The following is a 22702-nucleotide window of genomic DNA, read 5'->3' as shown; positions in this document are numbered from 1 at the left end:
CTCAACTAAAGCACCCATGATAGATGGCCATCCAACCTCTGCTTAAAGACCCCCAAGGAAGGAGAGTCCACAACCTCCTGAGGGAGTCCATTCCACTGTCGCACAGCTCTTACTGTCAGAGAGTTCTTCCTGCTGTTTTGTCTTAATCTCATTTCTTGTAAAGGGGGAGGCCGATAGAAGGGAATGCTACCTGCCGTGGGTCTCACAAAGAGGCTGAATAACTGAGGTCACTTTCTCCTGGCCTCTGTATCTTGTTTACCAGGAAAAGGCATTGTGTTGGGGTTGTGTTTTTTTTAAGTTGGCGCAGTGCATGAAGACTCCACAGGGGGCCCAGCAGCAAGCATTCCTACACTCTCCCCAATGGGTTTATTCCTTTGTTTCAATGAGGCTGCCTGGCGGAACCTGTCATTGTCGAGCCAGTTATCAAACACCAGCAACGCACAGCCAGAATGCAGAGTTGTACAAGCAGGTTAGGAACAGGACTTGCGAGGAACAGCATGTGCTGCCTTCTCCTGTAGAGGAGGAAGTTTATGATCTTCTCAAATATGGGGTCTCGTCCCACTCTCCCTTCCCCAGCAGTCCTGGCAAAATACTGCTAAACCGTTACACAGCATTTAGAACAAAACTAGATAGAAGCCTTTTAAGGCTCAGGAAAAGGGGGCTGAATGTGGCCCTAGAGAATCTCCCAAGGCTACACCCATCACCCAGCCTGATTCATACCCTCTTCAAGTGTTTCTGACTGGCCGGAAAAGTGTCCTTAACTCTGAGTACGACTCTCGCTTGCCTGGATGGAGGACACAAAGGTGGTGTGCATAGAAACTAGTGTCCTCTACACAGGGGGAATATGCATGTGCTACTCTGCCCACTTTTGACTCTCACCCCACCCCACCTCAGCTCAGAACCTTGGGCTCAAAAAAAGGTTCCCTGTCCCTCCTTCAGGGGACCCAAATGCTCTTCAGGACAAGTGCAATAATAAAGCAAGGCAAACAGGGAATCCGCAGTTCTACTTGTTGACTTTGCCACAGGGAGTGTTTTACTGCTCTCAGGCAGAAAAGAACAACACCCAGCCTCTCTCTCACGCTTTGCATTGAGCTTCAGAAGGGAAGTAATTCCTTCTACCCCCAACAGCTCAAGCTAGATAGGGAGAGGCAGGGACTGGGGGGGGGGGGGGAATTCCAAGAGGCTCCATTGGACGGTACCAAAACAAGAAGCTGTTCCCTTCCAGAGCGCCAATGGTCTGGCATTGATGAGGACAGCAGGGATCCCCCATGGCAAAGTCAAGGTCAAGCTACAATCCTGTGCACTTACCGGAGAATATGCAATACTGAAAACAATGAGGCTTGCCTTCCAACTAAATTTATGGGCTGTGGCGCAAAAGCAGAGCACAGAAGGTGCTGGGTTCAAATCCCTACAGCATACCCAGGTGGGGCTGAGAGACTGATCCTGGAGAGCTTTTGGCTGTCAGAACAGACAATAATGAGATAGGTGCACCAATGACCTGATTTGGCAGATCCCTATGAGCATGAGATGGTGTTGGAGGGAAAGAAAAACAAGGAGGTGACCCTAAAGTTTTGGTTTGCCTAGAGGAGCATTAGAGTCAGCTCTCCACCGGTATGTGCGTTCAAGACATGCATATCACCGCAAACCTGGAAGTGGCACTTAAAGGAGCAAAAATGGCCCCCAAAGAGTGTGAAAACGGCAAACCGGTGTGAAAACAGCATCCAGCAATCCCAGAAGCCTTTGCAAGTGCAATCCAAGGAGTGCTGCTGGTTTTTTAAAAGTGTTTTTCAAGGGTTTCCAGAGGGTCTTTGCAGGCTTTGTCAATGGTGTTCCCAATATGCAGTGCTTTGGAACATAACCCCCACATAAATGGGGAGTTGCCTGTATTGATTTCAGGGTTGGACTATGACCCGAAAGACCCAGTTTCGAATCCCCACTCAGTTATGAAGCTCACTGGGTGAATTTGGGCCAGTCAGTCTCCCAGCCTGCCCTACAGCGAATTCCTTCTGGCAGCATCAGTACATTCAAGCCCTTTCTTTTTTTTTTTTTTTAAAAAAAGTTTGACGTTGCCCTTGGGCCCTGCCTGCAGGCTTCCCATAATGGGCATCTGGTTGGCTCCTGTGAGAACAGGATGCTGGACTAGATGGGCCATTGGCCTGATTCAGCCAGGCTTTACTTACGTTCATAATAAATTTATCTGATCTGTTCTGGATTTAGAAAGAATTGCTCACCCAGAGAGCTTGTTGGCATGGAAGAGAACATGCTAAACAATGCCTCCCCCACCCGGCAAAAATATATACATTAAAAGATACCTACAGGTATGAGGTAAATTCTGGTGAAGTCTCATTCGTATCAAGCCTCGTTCCCCCCTTCTCCCAGTAGTGGCCTTTGACGGCGGTTGGCGGTTCGGTGATGTTGCAGGAAATGATCACGTTCGAGCCGGCAGTCACCTCGGGAGTGGCTGAGATTTTGGCCCCTGCGTTGTCGATATTTTGGGGGAAAGAAGGAAGGTAAGAGAGAAAGTTAGGAAGACGTAGCCAAGGCGGGCTGCTTTCAGAAGAGAAAGGGGTGGTGGGAAAGGACACAGTTGCAGCGTGGAGTTCAGTCACCTGTAAGCAGAGGTAAAGTAGCCTGGTTATCACATAATGGCTTGTTTCTAGGCCTGCCCTTCCCAAAACTGCCTTCCAGAGGCATTGGACTACAACTCCCAGTGTGCTGGCTGCAGCTTACATGGGAGTTGTAGTCCAAAGCATCTTGAGGGCAATGGTGTGGGAAAGGGCCTGGGCCTAGGCTTTGCATAGCACCTAACCTTAAAGGCTCATGTATGTGCTTGTTGGTCGTATGACTGTGAAAACGTGAGGTGAGCCCCAAGTGGGCTTCAGCACAAGCCTCCAGAGAGCTTAGGAGGCAGAGGAAGCTTCCCGTGCTCACGGCTATTCCAGTCCAGTCCGATGCCAATAATTGCTGCCAAGATTGAGAAGTCAAGCAGGTTTACATGCACATCTGGCCAGTTTGCATCATTTCTTCTGGGTACAAAGTTTGCGGGTTTATGGAATTAAAGAGGAATTAGGCATTCGGTACACGCACTCCACCCACATCCAAACATCTTGGATTCCATCAACCGACTCTCATGAAGTGAAATTGCCCCTCTGCACGTGTAAAATAATTTACAAAATGGCCAGGTAGCAGCGACAGCAGCAGTCTGCTGAGATTCTTGAAGCTGGAGGTACGGGCGAGGAGGCCAGCAACTTTGGTAGTAGCAGAACTGCCAGCGGGAGATTCCTACTCAGTACCTTTTGAAGTGCAGTGAAATGCTGGCAAGGAGGGCAACAACTTACAGCAACTGGTCTGCGCCCAAGGACCATTTGTTCTCAATGTCTGTTGGACATGGGTCTCATGTGACAGTTTTTACATTTGCTCTTTTTCTGGGGGAATTCGCTGCAGCCAGCGAGTAAACGGTCATGACCTATACTGGCCTGCGAAGGAGCCATTTCATATGAAACCTCCTGGAAACGGGGACCCAAACCTTTGAAGAGGTTAACAGTTAAAACAGGCTGCTTTGCCCCCACCTAAAACGAATCCCTGGAGCATATCCATGGCCAAGCAGAGTTTCAATTTCAAGGCAATTTTTGCAGACATCCCCCACCCTCAATAACCGAACAGATGCTTGACAAATCCCCCACCCAGCCCTTTCTCCTCAGAGACAGGGGACTCTACAGGGCTGAAAGACACACTTGAGATTTGCCTCTCTGAAAAGAAGGATATTTCCATTTACCAAGAAACATTATTATTTATTTTTCCAGCCGTCAATACAGCAGTGGTTTTCAAAGTTTGACGTTTGGAGAATTGTTTCCTGCACTGAGCTCTGGACACCTGGCAGGGAATTCCCAGTCCACCGCAGAAGCAACTGTGGGGGTGAGAAAGATAGATAAATATGGACCTACCAATAAAACCTAAAGCGATTCCTGACTCCCAGTTGCAAACTGAATTCTTCCCTGCCCTAAACCAAGCTGCTGATTGGAAGGAAACTCAGGGTAAGGACTGCTGTGTGGAAGGACTCTGAGCTCAGTTTGGTTCTGAATTTCAAAAACAAATTCCTGGACCCCAAAATTTTTACATTTTAAGTGTTGTATCCAACTCTGTCATACTCTGATTGAACCCACTGAAATTAATGGCCCTAAGTCAGGTATGCCCCTTAGGTGGGTTGGATACAACCCTAAACATATGGCCCCATGGTTGGTGAATCTTGGGAGTGCCAATAAAAATTAAAAGCAGATCCCACAAGCCTGATGCCTGCATACAGTTCATAAGTGGCCCTTGGCCAGCTCTGCTGGGTAGCACCGTCAGCACTTTAAAGTGTGTACTTTAAACCCATGCCTGCGCATCATAGGGAAAGAAAGCTTTAATACCTGTCTTTATGGATCTTCTCATTAAAGGTAAGGGTAAAGGGACCCCTGACCATTAGGTCCAGTCGCGGACGACTCTAGGGTTGTGGCGCTCATCTCGCTTTACTGGCTGAGGGAGCCGGCGTTTGTCCGCAGACAGCTTCCAGGTCATGTGGCCAGCATGACAAAGCCACTTCTGAAGAACCAGAGCAGCGCACGGAAACGCCGTTTACCTTCCCGCCAGAGCAGTACCTATTTATCTACTTGCACTGCGTGCTTTCGAACTGCTAGGTTGGCAGGAGCAGGGCCTGAGCAATGGGAACTCACCCCGTCGTGGGGATTCGAACCGCCGACCTTCTGACTGGCAAGCCCTAGGCTCTGTGGTTTAACCCACAGCGCCACCCACGTCCCTCTATCTTCTCATTAGGGAACCCCCAATAAGCTTCCAAGGAACACAGGAAGCTGCTTTATACTGACTCAGGTTCTCCATGGTTTCAGGCAGGGGGACATTCCCTACCTGGAGATGCTGCCACTGAGGAATGAACCCAGGATTTCTTCCTGCATGCAAAGCAGATGCTCTGCCAAACGGAATTTGAAAACCACTGACAAGAGGGCAATGAGCAAGGGAGGACACTTCCTTTTGTAAAAGAATTCAAACAGAGGCACGTCAAATTCAATTTGCTTGCTCAGCGTTTCGGCCATTAAAGACAAGCCATTTCTCTTGTCGCTGGACAATCTGGACTTTCAGCTCAGCATAGGGTGGGGGGAAGGGGGAGGAGAGAAAGGGGGAGGAGGCAAATAAGCTAAACTGGTTGTTCCACAGCACAAACAACTAGACGCGTTCCCCCAGTGCTGCACAGAGACAGTGCTACGGCCATTTCAAAAACGGTTGCAATTACACCACAAGCAAAACAAGACCGTTTCAATCCAGCTCGCGACAACCAGTAACCTCTAGCAAGGTTGGAAAGCATATCAAAAGCAGGGGTGGGTGAAAAGCAAGCCTGTGTGTGTATACAGAAAGAGAGATACGCAGGAAAACAAGATGAAAAGAGGTTGGTTTGCTGGCGGCCGCCAAAAGCAGAGCCACTTTCAATTTTGCATTTCGGAAAAAGGAACACCAAGGAGGACAAAGTTGGCATTCAGGGTCCAGAAGCCAGAGGGATCGGTCAGGACGGTGTGGTTCTGATGGGGAAGTTACAACCCTTTTTGAGCAGGGCCACTCGCCAGGAGTGATGGGGAGGATGCGGGTGGGGGGGAGGTCTCTTGGATTTCTACATAGGGCGGGAAGGTGCAGCAGGGTTCTTGGGAAGCCATGGGGCATGGGTGAAAGGGGTGGCGGTGGCGTGGCAAAGCTAAGAGACACGGCTGTGTCCAAGCAAATGCCAACGCCAAGGGGGATTGGGGCAACTGCCACTCACGCTCAATGACAATCACGTTCGCCTGGGAACGGATCCACTTGACTTTGGGGCTCTTCGACAAGTGGTTGCGGTCGGGGTCGTTGCTGGCCCGGCACTCGTAGGTGCCCGAGTCGTTGAGCGTGAGGTTGGTGACGTAGATGGCGCTGGTGGAGTGCTGCTTGTAGGTGGCGTTGATTTTGACCCGGTCCTGCCAGGCCCCGTCCCACAGCTGGACGGCTGTCTCGTTGGGCTCAGCCCCCTCGAACCACCACTGGATCTCGGGGATGGGGCTACCGACAGCCTCGCAGTGCAGCTCCACACTGTCCTCCGTCAGCTTCTTTTGAGACAGCGGTGACTTTATGAAGCCAGCTGCGAGGCGGGGTGGGGGGGAGGAGAGGCGTTAGTGCAAAGTATTATTAGTGCAAAAGAGAAAGAGAGTGAAGAGAAAGAGATCAGCAGCCTTTAAAAAAATATATTAAAGAAGAAAGAACCATCATGGTTATTCACACCGGCACACTCACTCCACAAATGGCCACTTCTATTACAGGTTGCTGAAAATACTGAGTAAGAAGAATCTTTGTCCTTCCCTCAAGACAGGGGGTGGGCAAGTGGCTCTTGCTGTCTCAGTTAGTAACTCCCATTCTCCCCCCCCCCCAAGCTTTGCCTGCACAAGAACTTGGGGCCTACAAGGAACTGGTGGAAAACTAGACAGGAAGCACCACAAGACTGGTTTTACACTTCTTGCTGTTTAACTTTCATCCCACCAAGACTACTGCGGCAAGCCCTGGGTATGTTGGGTCACTGTGTCCTTATAAGAAGGCTTGACAAGCTTCAGAGGCAATTACAGAGCCTTCAACAGAAAGGCCACATGCAGAACTTTGGACGTGCTCAGAAGAAGGTGAACAAGCCAACAGCATCGCAGCTCCAGATGCTTTGCTTATGCAGCAACACAGCAATCGGAGGCTCTCAATCTATACCCATCCCAAACTCGAAAAATGCTGGACTGTTTCGTTATTTATTTGCTCTTTATATCCCACCTTTCCTCCAAGGAGCTCAAGGTACATGGCTCTCCCCCTCTCCGTATTATTGTTGCAACACACCCTGTAGGGCAGTGACTGGCCCCAGGTCACCAAGCTTCATGGATGAATGTAGATCTGAATGCCAGTAGTGTTAGAAACTGAGATATGAAAGCTAGGATCTAAATGGCACCTTAAACCTAGGTTGTGGGCGCAACAATGGAATGTCTAGGCACTTTTTTATAACAAGAATACAAAGCTGAAAATGAATGAACTGCAGCTAAAATAACATCTTCATTTTTTTACACGGTCTAGTCCTTCTCCTTCCCAACTCCATAATATTGTTAAGAGGGTCTCTTCTCCGGTCTTCAGAGAGTAGCTGGAAGTGGGGAGGCAGAAAAAAGTTCTCCTTTCATTCCACTCTGCAGTTTTAATCTGAAATCTTAGGTGCAGTAATGCACCCAGAGTTCAGAAACTGCTTTCGCAAAATGCTAGAATAATGAATTTCAAACACTGAATGCCAGTTTCTCAGGTCCAAATCCATCACCTTTAACCACTGCACCACATTAGCTATAATCAAAGCGCAGACAGCTTTATCTCAACCAAGACATTCTTGTCTTTCTCATGTGATAGATGAAGGAGGGGAGTAATTCCTCTTCAGAACTAGCATGAAAGTTGGCACACTATTGTGAAAAACATGGGCCCTAGGCAAGACTGCTGAGAATGGGAAAAGGTGGTATACAGCACCCACACAGGTTAGGGCCTTGGTAGATTCTTTGATAACCCCAACCCTGGGCTCTATCATCAGAAGATAAACTAAAAAGTACAGGGTTAAGTACAGAGATTTCCACAGGGCACCTAAACATGTGGGTCACAAGTTTGTGAGCCTTTACCATGAACAGTAGCCAAAACTTGCCCAAGTTTTGCATTTAGCCAAGAAAGCTAGCACGTTCCACACTCATGGATGCTTAGCTGTCTTCGCAGATTTTATTTTTGGACTGATTTTCATGGAGCAAGGCAACTTACAGCAAAAGGGTTTACAGAGAAGCCCTTAGCTTAGACATCTTCACTCCAGTCCTATGCTCACCTGATCTCAGAATCATGCAAAGCACCCATGGAAGCAATGGCTGCCCTATTCCCTTCCATTTTGGGGGCAACGAGATGAGCAGTTCAGGTGGGGATGCTCAGGCAGGTGTATTTTCTTTATTAAAATAATAATAATATTAACAATAATAAAAGACAGTTGCTTAAGCCCTCACTTGCGAAAGACTTCCCACTTGCTTTTCAGTTCCAGCTACTGGTCTTCATTCCCTTCTGCAGAGAAGAGGGAAACAGGGGGACAAGTCATTAGGAGGGAAGCTAATGGTGAGGGACATTTGAGGCACCGTGCACGTCAACTGCCACACAGTTTAGCAATTGTCGCAAGGGTGTTTGCCCTCACAGCAAACCCAGATGGTTCCTTCCAGGCACGCCAAGGGACAAAGACAAGCCCTGCTATGCAATTATCAGAAAGCCGAGCACCCCTCCAACAGGGAGCACGTCCTCACATGCCCCACGCTGAGGTGAACAAGCATGCCTTTGCTTCCTCCGCCAACGGTCAGTTGACCCAAATTGGGTAACTCTTGGCATGCAGCCTGGCCATAGTGACTGGGTGCCATTGTGTGGGGTTCCGATTCCCGGTGCAGCAAGCCAGCTCCCTCCGCGCTACTAGCCAACCTGCCGTGCTGCGTCAGACCTCAGTGTGCTCGCTCACTCGGCTGCGCAATCGGATACAATATGCCCTCGCAAAATCTTAGCGTAAGCCAAAAATTAAAAACAGAGCAAAAAAATAAAAGCTCAGAGAATCTTTTCTTTAACCAAGGCTGGATAAACCTTGCCCAAAGCAAATAGCATTAAGAGCCAGAACAATGCCAAGGCTACCCAGGGGAAGAGAGAGTGAACAGAACATTGAAGCATCAAGAAGGACTAGATTTGGAATGCATGTAGGCACATGCAAAACTGCCTTATACAGAATCAGACCTTTGGCTCACCCAGTTCAATATTGTCTCGAATGAGTAGAACTGCCGCTGCAGGGGACAATACTACCTGAATATGCTATCAGGGATGGAACCTGGGACCTTCTGCCTAATAATGTAGAAAGAGCCAATGCCCATCTAGTTCAGCATCCTGTTCTCACAGTGGCCTACCAGATGCTTGTGGGAACACCACAAGCAGGATCTGAACATAAAAGCACTCTCCACTCCTGCAGTTTCCAGCAACTGTTTGCAAGGCGGGTGCTGCACCACTGAGCTACAGTTTTTCTGAAGGAACAAAAAATAGGCAGTTCACTTAGTCTATTTGCCCTGTTAATGAGGGCTCTGTAAAAAAACAGCTTTGCAAAGGAAAGGGGGGTACCCCCAACACTGTGTGCACTAAATTTACAGCCTTTGCACTTATTAAAGCTCAGACCCTCTTGGGTCAAGGGGTATCTTATTAAGTCGGGGACATTTATTCATTAGATTTACTTGTCACCTTTTCAAGGAGCTACAAGTGGCACACATGATTCTCTCCTGATCAGTTTTATCCTCCCGACAACCCTGAAAGGAAGGTTATACTTAAGAGACAAGTGAATGGCCCAAATTCAACAAGCAGGCACTATGGAGGTGCAGGGATTCAATTGTGGAACTCTGAGCCTTAGTTCAACATTTTAACCATTACACAGTCACCCTGGAAAACAACCACCTCCTATAAACTCTAGTTACTTGTCAGACAATATGCCTTTTAATTGTTTTAGCAACCAGTTAGTAGGCTGGGAAACTGTTGCAAAATGGGAAACCTTACTCATGGCTAGGGTTTTAAATGTCTGCTTTCTTCAGAAACAAAACACTTTCAGGACCAGGAGCCCTGCTTGCACATCCATAGCATGCTTCTTTGGAGAAGGTTGGGAAACCTCAAGACAGGGGTCAAATATGGGCCTCCAGGCTCCTGTTTGGCCCTGGGAATTTTTCCTAGGTCTCACTGGTCCTCCTTGACACACTCCTTAACTGTTTTTGCCTAGCTCGAATATGTCCTTGAACCTGCTTATCTGGATGGAGGAGAGTGTGTGTATTGAAAACAGCCTACTGTACCAAAGGTTTAAACCTGCACACCTCTGGCTTAACGTACCATGGCCATGTCCTAGGTGACCTCAACCAAGGAATCTAAGGTTGCTTTTTTATACTTCAAAGTAAGGCCAGTCCTCACTCAACCCAAATAACCTCTCTTTAAACTATTCCCAGTACATCATATGCAAGAAAATTGAGTCATCACACCCAAGAGAACTTTAACTGGCTTTAGTCACGGGAACAACTGGTGGGTTGTGTCACATCCTGTACAGTCAGGGCTGGCTATGTTGCCTGGCTTGCTACCCAGAAAAACCCATGTGAGGGGCGAGGAACCTGTGGCCCTTGAGACATCACTCGACTCCAAGCCCCATCACCCCATCACAATGGTCAGGAGCAATGAGAGTTCAGCAAGATCTGGAGCATCACTGGCTCCCCACCCCATGTCCTGCCCTGCAAGCTTCCCAGAGATGTCTAAAGGAGCTTCTCTGCCTACAACAGGAATGGGGAAGTCCAGGTCTGAGGAGGAGAAATTGGTCCTCCAGGCCTCTCCTTGTGTATTTTTTGAATCTGTCTGCAACCTATGGAAATGCTTCTTACATGCCTGGATGGAGGATAGAGATGTATGTCTATCGCTGTATCTCTCTGGCTTTTCCCCCACCCACCTTGGATGGGGAGACAAATGTGGCCACCAGCCTGGAAAAGCCCCCCTCCCCCTACACAGAGCTTTCAAAACACAGTGGTAAAAATTAGTGGGAAATTATACACACAAGAATCCACGCATTTTTTTAAAATGGCCCTAAATCCGGCCTCCAAACTGGAACAAGCAAATGAAGCGCTGCAAGCAACCCTGCAGGGCTGAACTCAGTTCATTGGGCTCTGAGTCTTGTTCACCCATCAAAACACTTTAAAAAAAGGAAAAGGAAAAGGCACTAACTGCTGGCTGAGGCACTCGGGAACTGCCATGCTCTGGGGGCAGAGGAGAGAGAGAGAGAGAGAGATGGTCATGACGGGATTTTTTCCTGTTCCTTGCATAATATGATAACTCAGGAAGTTGTGTGGTGGTAAATTCAGGGCAGGAACAATAAGAGCCTATTTCACACAATACACAATTTATGGCTTTTACTGCTTTTTCAGAGAAGCGACTGAAAAGAGAGAGAGAGAGAGAGTGTGTGTGTGTATGTGTGTGTGTGTGTGTGTGTATATATATATATATATATATACCGGTAAGTAGGGTAGAAATTAAGGAAACAAATACATGACGTTGGGCAGCACCTACTTCCTTCATTCAAAGGTATATATTCAAGAAAGTTTATGGGAGGGGCACTTTGTGAAGTACATTGGGCTGTATCCAACAATAGCAACAATAGTCACGCTCTGAGTAGACCCACTGAAATTTAGAGGACAAGGCTTGAAATTAATGCATAAACACCAGCCATGCACTTTATTTTCAATGAGTCTATTCTGAGCAGAATATCGTTAGATCTACCCCATTACAAACAATTCCAGCTAGGTTTTAAGACTTAACTGGTGTTCAGCTTTCAAAACTGAAGAGACTTTGGTCACAGCAAACTCAAAGCACTACCTGTATGTCACTCCAGGTTTACGAAGCTTATTTAAATTTATGGAGTTGGCTTTATTATTATTATAAACCACACTGGGAACAGCTTTGTGGCTGAAGGGCAGCGGAGAAATGTGTTTGATAAATAAAAGCAGTTAAAAGGTTAGAAGGGCCAGCCCACTTGCAAAGGTCGGGCTGGCTAGACAACCCAGCTGGTGTCTCCTACTCTCAGTAAACCCCAGAATTCACATGGGAGGTGGGTTCTAAAATAGCGCACGCTGCTCTGGGCTACAAAATGTATTAAAAACAAGATACGCCCAAAATGGATCGCTAGCCAACAAGGAAAGGTGCAGAGAGACTAGGCACGTGGGCAGGCATGCTGATGATGGTCAGACTAGCACAACCCAATAAAGACTAGCGTGCTTTGCCTTATGCAATTGGAACAAGTCGCTTTTCCAGTGAGAAGGAGGGAAAGAGGGAGAATGACGGCCAGTCTCAACCACATTGAGTCTCTACCTGGGACCTTCTGCATGCAAAGCAGATTTTCTACTGCTGATCTGCCACACATATAAAGCTATGACCCTTTATAACCTTAGTGGGAGCATTCACAGGTACCCTATCCTACGGGAGCTGAACCACACAATTTTCCTCACCAATAAAAAATGTGGCATCCTGCTCCTGGTTCCTACGCAGGATTTACTGCTTGTCGGAGCAAGCTTGTTTGACTGTGGAGGTGCACAGCTTGCAGGCCAACATTAACTGGAATAGGGAAAACTTGCCAGGTTCTCAGGGAAGTAAGTCCTTGATGAGGATGGATGAAACGGGCTGGATCAAAAGAGGGGCAGAATGATGTCCCAAGAGAGAGGACACTGCCTAGCCTCCTGTCCCGCTCAGCTGTTTATGCCCAGCTCTTATATACCCTGCCCCAAGGAAAAACACATGATCTGCTCATTTGCTACAAAGTAAAGTCACCTTCAAATGAAAACAGACACTCCCCACTCTGAGCTGAGGGGAGGAGCTGGAGAACCGCAGGGGATCTCTGGCACAAAATGTAGCCATCCAGCCACTGGCAATGGCCAAGTGCCAGGTCCTTTCACAGATCTAAAGCATGGGTTTTGACCCTCCCTTTTTTCGGACCACTCCCCCTCCCCGTTATAGCTACTAGGCTTCTTTGGACAAAGCAGAGCACATCCTAAGCCTCCATGCAATTTTCTGCACAATTTTCCTGGGACTGGATGCTCACCTCATCTTTTAGGCTAGGGGGTTGGGGAACTGTTTCCAGCATTAGGGGCCGCATTCTCTTCTGCGCAACCTTCCAAGGGCCACATGCCAGTAGTGGGCAGTGCAAAAAGTGTGGAGCAGTGAGTGTCAATTCTCTCATTTGGACCATAGGCTGGTTTCTATACATGTACACTTTCTCGCTTTCCCAATTCTGGAGAGCAAGAGCCAATATCAGAGTTCAAGGGCAATTCCATCCAGGCAAATGCAGTCAAGGAGTGTGGGAATCAGGGCTGGTGAAGTATGCAACCTAGGGAGAGTGCTGAGGGCCAGACATGATTGCTTGGATGGCTGCATTTGGCCCCCCAGGCTCCCCATCTCTAATTTTAGGTCATGAGGCATCCTGACTAAACTTGGCCAGGCAATTTCACTCTTTGGCACTTTAGAACTGAGACAACATAAAAAAAAATTAAGTTGAAGAAACCTGGCAGGTGATTTTTAAACTCATTTCTAAATACACCCAACCTCATACAAAGAGATGGTTTGGGGAAGAATTCATTAACAGGGCAGGGCTTCATGTTGCAACTAACCCAAGGCTGTAAATCTGAAACGACAGCTCTCCAACAAACGTAAGCAGCAATTTTTTTTAATTTTTTTTAAAGCTGTTGTTTTGCCACTCGAAACCTGCCCTACAAGGAGACCATGAAGATTCAGGGGCAAAAGGTACAGATCTGTCCAGATATGGGCATAATTGTGAAACAAGTGAAAAACTTGCACTTTCTGCTAGCAGTGCAAGATGGCATTTGGAAGTACAAACTCTCTGAAAGGGACCTGAGTGGACAAATTCAAGGCATAATATCCCATGGCTGCACTTGGAAAGTGCCTAGATAGCAAGCAGTAGGGCAGCTGGACCAGCTCAGATAAGCTCTTATCCAGGCAAAGCCCACACAAACCTACCCCAAGAGACGCATTTAAACAACTAACCATAAACATCCAACTCCCTCCGATGTGCCCACACAATTAAACTCTGGAAGTCGCTCCCACAAGTAGTGATGGTTACCAACTTGAGAAAGAGGATTACACAGATTCATGCAGCGTAAGGCTATTAACAGCTACTGGCCACAATGGCTACAGGAAAGCCAGTTGCGGGAAACTGCAAGTGGGAAAAGCACTACTGCACTCAGATCTAGCTTGCAGGCTTGCCAAGGTTGGCCTCTGTGAGGGTAGGATTCTGGAATGGGTGTGCTTTGGCCTGACTCAGCAATCAGGCTCTTCTATGTTCTTAGATGTATTTGGCTGATACCTCTACAAAGCAAATCTAGACAGGAGAAGAGAGGGCACTCCCTTGTTTCCCAGGCTGCTTTCACCTCCCACAGAGAATTCCTTGAGCTTCAAGGGATGTTTCTAAGTTAAGATAGGACACAACAGGCTGTCAAACGCATCTAATAACAAAAACTCTCTTGTGTGCTTTGCAGCTTAAAGCAGGATAAGGAACCCCTGCAGCCCTCCAGACGTTGTTGTGACTCCCAGCTCCCATTATTCCTGACTGGTTAGGGTGGCAGGAGTGGGCTCTCACCAACTTGGGACAGCTTTCAAAAAGGATTAGACAAATCCATGGAGAAGGCTATCTGTCATGTTCTTCCACTGTCAAAGGCAGTAAGTGCCTCTGAATGCCAGTTACTGGGGGATCACAGGTTAGTCATCCCTGCTTCCAGATGCATTCGATGGTACTGGGGTGGATGAAACAATATAGCCCAACAGTTGTGGCATCTCTGAAGCATTTACAACAGCTTGTAAGCAAGCAAAGTGTACCAGGAATTTCACAGATGAAGAGAGCCGCTAAAGGGTTTGGTGTTTCACAAGACAGTTGCTCTCAGCCTCCCATTTTGTAGCTCAAGCCTGCTAGAGGTTTTCCCCCCACTAAAAGCCGGAAGGGTAAAGCTGCATCACATGATCGCTCTCGGAGCAGCTAAGCTAATGATCTGCTCAAAGATTGGTCTGATCAAACAATAATCTGTGGGCTTTTACACAAAGGTCAGCATCTGCAGCAAGAGTTATCCCACTAAATGATTATAGTCTAAAATGTTTTTCAGCAGCCTTCACCAAACTGGTGCCCCCAAGATGTCTTAGCCTGCAACGTTGGCTGAGGCTGATTTGGAGGGCACCAGGGTTTGGTGAAGGCTCCTATAGAATAAGATAGCAGTGCAATTCAAGGAACCCATTTGTCTGGGCCTTGAATGTGGGTAGACAAAATCATGCCTGGGCTGAGGGAAAAAATCCAGCTTCAACTGCCCATATGCAAAATGGGAAGAACAATTACCTCCGTTACAGGGTTGTTGTACAAATTATGTCTAAGTGCTCTGTAACCAAGCAGGACTGTGGTTTCCACCACTCTGTAAAATAAGCAAGGAATCCAGTCACCCGTGCCCTAAGTTTGCAAGGCCTTCTGCAACCTCACCCCACTAAGACCATACATTTGAGCCTATTTTATGCTGTGGGTTGTGCCCACCTTGTCTGGAATCCTGTTTCCCATAGAAACCACGTAGATACCTCTGGGGAGCCTGCTCTCAGGGCAAAAAAGCAGTGCCCCCTCCCACTTCGTGCCCCAAGGATCAAGTATTCGGAGGAAGACTGCCTTCAAATCCAGAGGATTGCTATAGCCACTATGGCAAAGAGCCACTCATACAACCATGAATATGCCAAACACTTTTCAGAAGCTACTGAAACCAGAGGTCATCATCCATCCCATCACCCCTCATGTACAGTGTTCTAAGCCCTTCCAAGCCTACGGAACAGGGCAGCAAAGATATTTAAATCCACACAAATGGCTGATCTGTTTACCACCCTGTTGTTGAAAGATGACTAGGTGAACTTCAGAGCCCAGAATTTCCTTAGAAATGCCAGCCAGACTCACAGGGATATTCTGGGAAACCACTTGCAACAAAAGCAGCATTACTAAGGGGGCCAGGAGAAGGAGACGTAACAAGGCCGGCTTGCCAGCGTGAGGCAGGTTCTAAGCCTCTCACGGGAAAGGTCTTTAAGCGGAGAGCTAATTAAATACCAGGCTACATTTGCAAACACTTAATCTTGAAGAGCTTCGTTGGGTATTAATGCTAAGCTTTAATAGGCCCTAATAAAAATTAACAAGCAACAGAATTAAGACCATACAAACAAAATCCAGTGGGGTGGTGGTCTGAATGCCAGCTGATGAACCCAAACCCGTTTTTTAAAAAGAAGCTTCAAGGATGGTACAGCCTGAGGAGAGGATGGAGACACAGATCTAGACCACCACCCCCTTTCCCCACTCCCGCAGAGCTTTGAAGTACAATGCCTTCTTCCCCACCTGCTGCTTTCAGGCCAAAAGAAGAAACAACATTGCAGGAGGCTGCAGCGTATTTGTACGCTCCCCCCCCCAACGGCTTCAAAGGAAGCTGAAAACAAATAAAGACGTCATGAAATACGAGAACACGTTTTGTTCAGGGTAAAAAACAAATGGCAGTTTCTAATTAAAAAACCATGCCAGTTTAGATTTCATGTAGCAGCATTCGGTAAAAGTCAGGAGCAGGGAACTTCAGGCCAGGGGCTGATCATGGCCCTCCAGACTTGTCTTCCTGGCCCCTGGAACACCCCCAGGTCACGCCCCCCCCCCCCCCCGTGGCCCTGCTTTGCAGCTGGCTGGAATAGGTCCTTGAACTCTGATGCCTTTCACCTGCCCAGATGGATGATAGAGGGGTGTGTGTAGAAACTAGCCTAACCTTAACCCACTTCTGCCTCTGATCCTGCCTGCTGCTGTGTTAACCACAAAGGTTGTCCAGAAGGAAAATCGGCCCCGGGCTAAAAGGTTTCTTGCTCCTGGACTAGGTGTTTAGATGAAGTGGTGGATGCATTTACAGTTCCAGAGAAAAAACCCAGATGCAAACATTCTTTCACTCCTCTGGCCCTCCAGATATTCTTGAACTATACTCCCATAATTCCTGATCACTGGCCATGTAGTCCAGTGACTGAGCCAACCCTCCACTAGAAGATAAAACAATTTTTGTTCTTGTTTTTAAAGACCGATGGTCAGTTTCCCCTTTACAACTGGTCAAGATGATGAAAACCTGTCTAGCACGTACGCTGTTAGCAATTTGTTTTATTTTACTATTTGGAAACAAGAAGAGGGGGAAACCCTGAACAAGCTGGGAAGAGGAAAAAAGAGGAACAGGCGCAACTGCGCGTTTGCATTAAAAATAGAAAACCTTAATTATAGAGCTTTAAAAGGGGTGTTTCCATCAATGAACGATTTCACAGCCCCAGAAAAGAAGGGCAGGGGTGAGAAACCAGTTAATCTGCAAAGCACTAAAGAAAATGATATTGTTCTCAATCCTTCCTCCAGATCTAGATTTTGGGAGGATAGGGAAACAAAAAAATTATTGCCAATGAACAAAGGACATGATGCTGGGAATGGTCCTTTTCACAATCCCAGTAGGATTAAGACACCCACACACAGCTATGCTTGGGCATAACTTGACCCAACCTTAGAACTGATATGGGTTTTTAAGTCAGTGTACCATATAGCTTATTTCCTACCTTGCCCCAGCTTTTTCATCCCCCTCACAGCTGGAGCCCACAATAAAATCCAATCTCAATCTTTAGGACCATGAGGAGGGGCATGCCAAGGATCCCATTTGGCATCTCCATCCTCCTTAATATGGGAACCATTTCCTCCCATCCCTCCTTGTGAAGAGAACCTTGTCTTCCAACAACCCAGCTGACATGTCCTGGTAATCCCCCACTGTAGATAGGACACAGAATCCACGCAAGCAATTGAAAGAAAATGGGCCCCCACAAATAAAGCGCCTTACTCCCAGTGATGTGGGAAGTACTTCATTCTAGCCATAAAGAATTCTCCTTCCTAATGGATTCCAACTGCAAATACAATGGTGTTTCTTTTACTGAATAAGCATCAAATGAACACAATGAATTATATTGCTCTCTAGGGCTGGGGCTGCCAATGTGGCACCTGTGGGACAGGCAGCCACAGGCTTCCCTACACCCTTTGCTTTAAAGTTGTTTTAATGCTGTGTTTTACACTGCTGCCCCCACCCTGGGACCTTCTGGTGAGCATTAAAACTAGTAATAATAATACTGCGAGCAGCCCCTGCTTTGGGGCACTAGAAAATTTCCCGGTGCATTTTTACCCCCAGGAAGTTACTTGTTTCTACCTGTTCCCACGCTTACAAACAGCCAAGTAGGATGGGCAGACCAAAAAGTCACCTTATATGGGCATCTTACTGCACTGCATGAAGACTGAGTTGGGGGGAACATTTGGCAATTCCACACACACATACTCTGTATTCCTTCTTCCAACAGAGAAGCCCACTCCCATTTCTCTTCTGCAAGGGGGACGTCAGCCCCATCTAAGAAATGAATTATATATTGTTCAGCCATTGCTCAATACAGGGATGATAATGGAAGCTCCTCCAAGGATGCCTGGTTCTCTTGCAGATGTCCCTGTGTTTTCCCCCTCTCTGGGCATAGGCTCCCAGTTAGCCATACTCAGGGCAGACCCACTGAAATTAATGGACCTACCTAACTTAGTGATACATAAGGAACAAGGAATAAGAGAAGAAGTCTGAGATGGCTTTTCCTGATAACAATGGACGGACTGATAGCTTTGGTTTTCTTTAAAATATTTATCCTCTCCAAAGGCACCTGTAACAAGGGTTTAGAATTATACACATTTTCTTCTTAGTTTGGTTAGACAGGAGATCCAATTGCAAATGCTGAAGCCAGTTCACAGCTTTACCATAACTGAGTCAGTGGAGAGAGAGAGATAAAAGAGAGGCATCTGAGCATTAATGGCATAGTTTAAAAAAACAACATATACATCCCTTTGGGCATACTAGAATACAACTTTGTGCCACACTTATAGGGAACCTCAGGCTCAGGTGCTGAATGTCGCTCCAGGTGCCTCTATATGCTCCTTGGGATTCTCCACAGAACATGCCTCTAGGCCATCAACTGCCCTGCTCCATGCCTCCTCCTTTTCATAGGAAGGAGCATTTCATCCCTGTTGCTTTTAGTAATACTTTTTTTTTTTAAGCTTGCAATTTTTTCTTACTGTAAAATCACTTGAGCCTGCAGCATGAAAGGCAGCCCTCCCCAACCTTGCATCTCTCAACAACTCTCATGAGCCCTGACCACTGGGCATGCTGGCAGAAGATGACTGGGGGTGGGGGAAAGAGCAGAGCATTTGTAGCAATCACCTAAGATTCGGAAAGGCCCATCTAGACATGGGTATTGCCATTTTGGTGAGATCTAGGCCCAAGAAACATTACCTGTGATGCAGCTGTGAAATGCATTCTCAACAGCTAGTGGCTTCCAGAAGGAGAGAGCAAGCAAAATTGAGGTCCCACCCCAACAGGACCCAAGGGCACCCATATACTCTGTTTCAGGTAAGTGAACAGCTGCATTTGCTATCATGGAAAAAAGTAGTGTGGGGCTCAGAAGAAGACTACTACAAAGCAACATCAACTTTGCCACCTGTGCACCCCAGCCTCAGGTTGGCCTGCCCCTCCCTCACCAAACAAGGATTACACCCCTGTACACAAATACTGTACGCCACCACTCCAATGAGTCTTTGCAATATAAAAGGCTACCCTCCACCTCATACATCATAGTAACATGCTGTCAACTAGTTAAGAATATTGGGTTGTTGCCAATGAATCCATCCTGCCTGTGCAAAGACATAGTATAACGTAACCCAGATGTAGGTTGTAGACAGCTCAGGGCAGAGACCTGAACTGCTTTCAGAGGTGAGACAGGTGGTGGGGAGAAGAGGAACAGGACTTTTTCATAAAATTCATACTCTTTGTTCTAACCACTTTCTGCCTTTGGCCCTGCCTACTCCTGGCGTGTGGCCCTTGAAAGACTGCCTAGAAAGGAATGCAACCGTTGGGCTGAAATAGTTGCCCCAATTTACTTGAAACACAGGGAAAATGCTTTTTTTCAACTTCTGTAGATGTTTGCTTGTTTCCAGCATTAACATTTTCTTTTTATTTCTCCTTGCCGCAAATTTCTTCGTGGTTCGCAGCAGAAAGATACAAAAATGAGAATACAGAAATACATAACAAACCAAAAACAAACCAGTAACGACTCTGAGGAGAACTGCACTTGGATACAGCCCCAAAGTAAACATGAGCAGGGTCTTGCCTATGTGACCCCACATTATCATCATCATCATCATCAATATTTTATCATCATTTATTACATTTGTATACTGCCCCTCGCCCATAGATCCCAGGGCGGCTCACAACATAGAAATCCGATACAAAGGCGCAAAAGCACATGGCGCTAAGCGTCTGGAAGAAAAGGGGGGGGGGTGTTTGTTGCTTAAGCGAGAAAGACCCCAAATTGCGTAGGGGGGGGGGTATATTCTTAGTCGGGAGTAGGCCACCCCATGCCCACTGGAAATAAAATGGGAGAACCAGCTAGTCGGGCCTTTGTTGGTTTCCATTGCCCGGCTCCAAATGCTGGTGGGGTGGGAGAGGCTGGATCTGTTCGCGGCCCACGTGAAATCGGGTGCGCGCGCGCGCCCACCTGACTCCAAACAGCGAGGTGGGGGAGGGGTTGGGCTTTAGCACTCCCCCGCCTCCCATCCTAAAATTTCCTCAAAATAATTAAGGCCCACCGCCCTCAGAGATTAAAAGGGGGCCTAGTGCCTAGTCGCCCCTTCTCTCAGAGAAGGGCTGGGGATGAGGACCCCCCCCAAAAAAACACCCCACCTGAGCCCCACACGGTCACCTTGCGAGCCCCGCCCGGCAGATCTTTGGGTGGAGGACGGTATAGAAATGTAATTAAATAATAGTAATAACAATGATAATAGGAATGGGCGCCCCCCCCCACCCACCCAGAGAAATAGACGCTGGATGGGGAGGTTACGCACGTGACCCCCAAATTGAAAGTGGGGGCCAGTCCGAGCTTCACTCAAAAGAGTACTGTAATCCCCAACCCCCACCCACTGAGTCGAATGGGAACCGCGCCAATGGGTCTACTTTGAGGAGGGCTGGATTCGGATTGCGGCCTCACACACACACACGTGTGTGTGTGTTTCCCACGTGACCCCAATCGGGTTTGAGTTTGCACCCCCCCTCACATAGGCCTAAGCTTTACTCGAGAGTAAGACCCCGTTGCCGTCGAGACTGACGGCACCCGCCGCCAGCGGGTCTACTCTGAGGAGAACCCTTCCCCCTCGACGTCTTTCCCCCTCACGCTCCCGCTTCCTCACCTGCCCCGAAGGCGCCCCCGACGGCACACAGCAGCGCGCCCGACACCAGCACCGCAGCAACCCAGGCGCCCATGGCCGCTTTTCTTCTCTTGGCGGCGCCGCTGCTTCCCGCCCCGCTTTATGCCCTCGGTCTCCTCCTCAGCTCGCCTGAGGGGAGCGAGAGCCCTCGAAGGAGAGGGCCGGCGGGAGTGGGCGGGAGAGAGCGGCGGCCGCAGCCAACCGGATGAAGCGCGCGGGGTCTGCGAGGCCGCCGATTGGGCGGGGGGAAGAAGGGAGGTCCAATGAAGAGCCGGCGGGGTGGAGCCGAGAGCGGCGGTTGGAAGGCTCGAGGGGGGAGAGGTTGTCGTCGGTTGGGGTTGAAGGACGTGCGCGACGAGCCAATGAGTGGGAAGGCGGGGCTCGAGGGAGAGGAATCGTTTGCAAAGCGGGGCGGGGCGGTTCGATGGAGTGGTGCGGCAGCCAATAGGAATAGAGGAGGCAAGCCTTGAGGTGGAAGGGGCCGCCTGCCTTGATTGGGCGACTCCTCTCTCTCCTGAGGGGCGCCCGGGTTGTCACGTACGCAAAGGGGGAGCTGCAGCTTCGACCAATCGGGGCCCTACTCTCACGGGTACTGTCCAATGAGAACGCGAAGTCTCCAAACGGACGTGTCCGGACCAATCGCAATCCAAGTTGTCCCGTTGTCTCCGCTCCAGCGCCCGTACGTCTGACGTCACAGCCAACCTCAACGGGTGCCGGGGAAGGACAACAGGCTGAGAGAGGCGTGTTCGTACAGTTTGCTTTTTATCACCGAAGGTTTTGAAACCGATTAAAAATAAGTGTGCTGCATTCCAAATACATATAAAAATGCAAAATCCCGAGAGAATAAAGTGGGGGGGGGGGATGAATAAAAAAGGACCGGAGATCAGCCTGAAAAGAGCTTTAAAATTAGTTTGCCCTTTAAAGCCTCCATGTCTAGGGGCAGTCTACCTCTGCATGCCAATGACAAAGGGACACTACCACCTCTTAAAGCAGATCCCCTCCCAACTGCCTGCCCATCCAGATGTTACTACTTGCCAGATGGGGGAGTTGTGTAGCCCCAAACTATCTGGAGAAGAGAACCAGTTTGGGGCAGCGTGGTGTAGTGGTTAAGAGTAGTAGACTCGTAATCTGGGGAACCGGGTTCGTGTCTCCACTCCTCCACATGCAGCTGCTGGGTGACCTTGGGCTAGTCACACTACTTTGAAGTCTCTCAGCCCCTCACCTCACAGAGTGTTTGTTGTGGGGGAGGAAGGGAAAGGAAAATGTTAGCTGCTTTGAGACTCCCTAGGGTAGTGGAAAAGCGGGATATCAAATCCAAACTCTTCTTCTTCTTTCAAATGCGTTGCTCACTTTCCAGAAATCTCAAAAAGTATCTTAGGCCCCATCTACACCAGATTGTTAAAAGCAGTTTCACAGTCATGGCTCCCCCCCCCCCCCCTCCACAAGCAACCTGCGAACTGTATTTTGTTCAGGGTGATGTGAATTGTTATAGTCAGTCACTATTCCTCTCCGAGCTCGTCTGGGAATGACACTTGTGAACCTACACACACAGGGTCTGAATTGGTGCTGGATGACCAGGAACAAAACCCTGTGGGTGCAGTGTATACCTCTGAAAATGTCGACCCAGTTTGCAAGTAGCCGTGGGAAGACATATTCCATGCTAGGGATTACTAGGAAAGGAATTGAAAACAAAACTGCAGATAACAAGAAGGCCACCGTAGAAATCTTTGGTGCGACCGCATTTGGAATAGAGCATGC

General features: G+C 48.2%; 1 protein-coding gene across 2 annotated transcripts in view; it reads right to left on the bottom strand.

Moving 5' to 3' along the window:
• Positions 1-21103, bottom strand: part of BSG (basigin (Ok blood group)) — a 34921-nt gene extending 13818 nt beyond the window's left edge. Inside the window, exons 1-3 of one of the 2 annotated variants that reach the window (XM_033136527.1) lie at positions 20927-21103; positions 5804-6151; positions 2317-2476 (exon numbers count right to left, since the gene is read on the bottom strand). In XM_033136527.1, the coding sequence (XP_032992418.1) occupies positions 2317-2476; positions 5804-6151; positions 20927-20999 (581 nt within the window). In that variant the 5' untranslated portion in view covers positions 21000-21103. The remainder of the gene's footprint in view (positions 1-2316; positions 2477-5803; positions 6152-20926) is intronic. The other variant, XM_033136528.1, reaches the window with a different exon arrangement.
• Positions 21104-22702: the final 1599 nt, after the last annotated feature.

The sequence above is a fragment of the Lacerta agilis genome, chromosome 18, assembly GCF_009819535.1.
Source record: "Lacerta agilis isolate rLacAgi1 chromosome 18, rLacAgi1.pri, whole genome shotgun sequence".
Classification (NCBI taxonomy): domain Eukaryota; kingdom Metazoa; phylum Chordata; class Lepidosauria; order Squamata; family Lacertidae; genus Lacerta; species Lacerta agilis.
The sequence above is the reverse complement of the archived record's forward strand: the minus strand, read 5'-3'. Positions and strand labels throughout refer to the sequence as shown.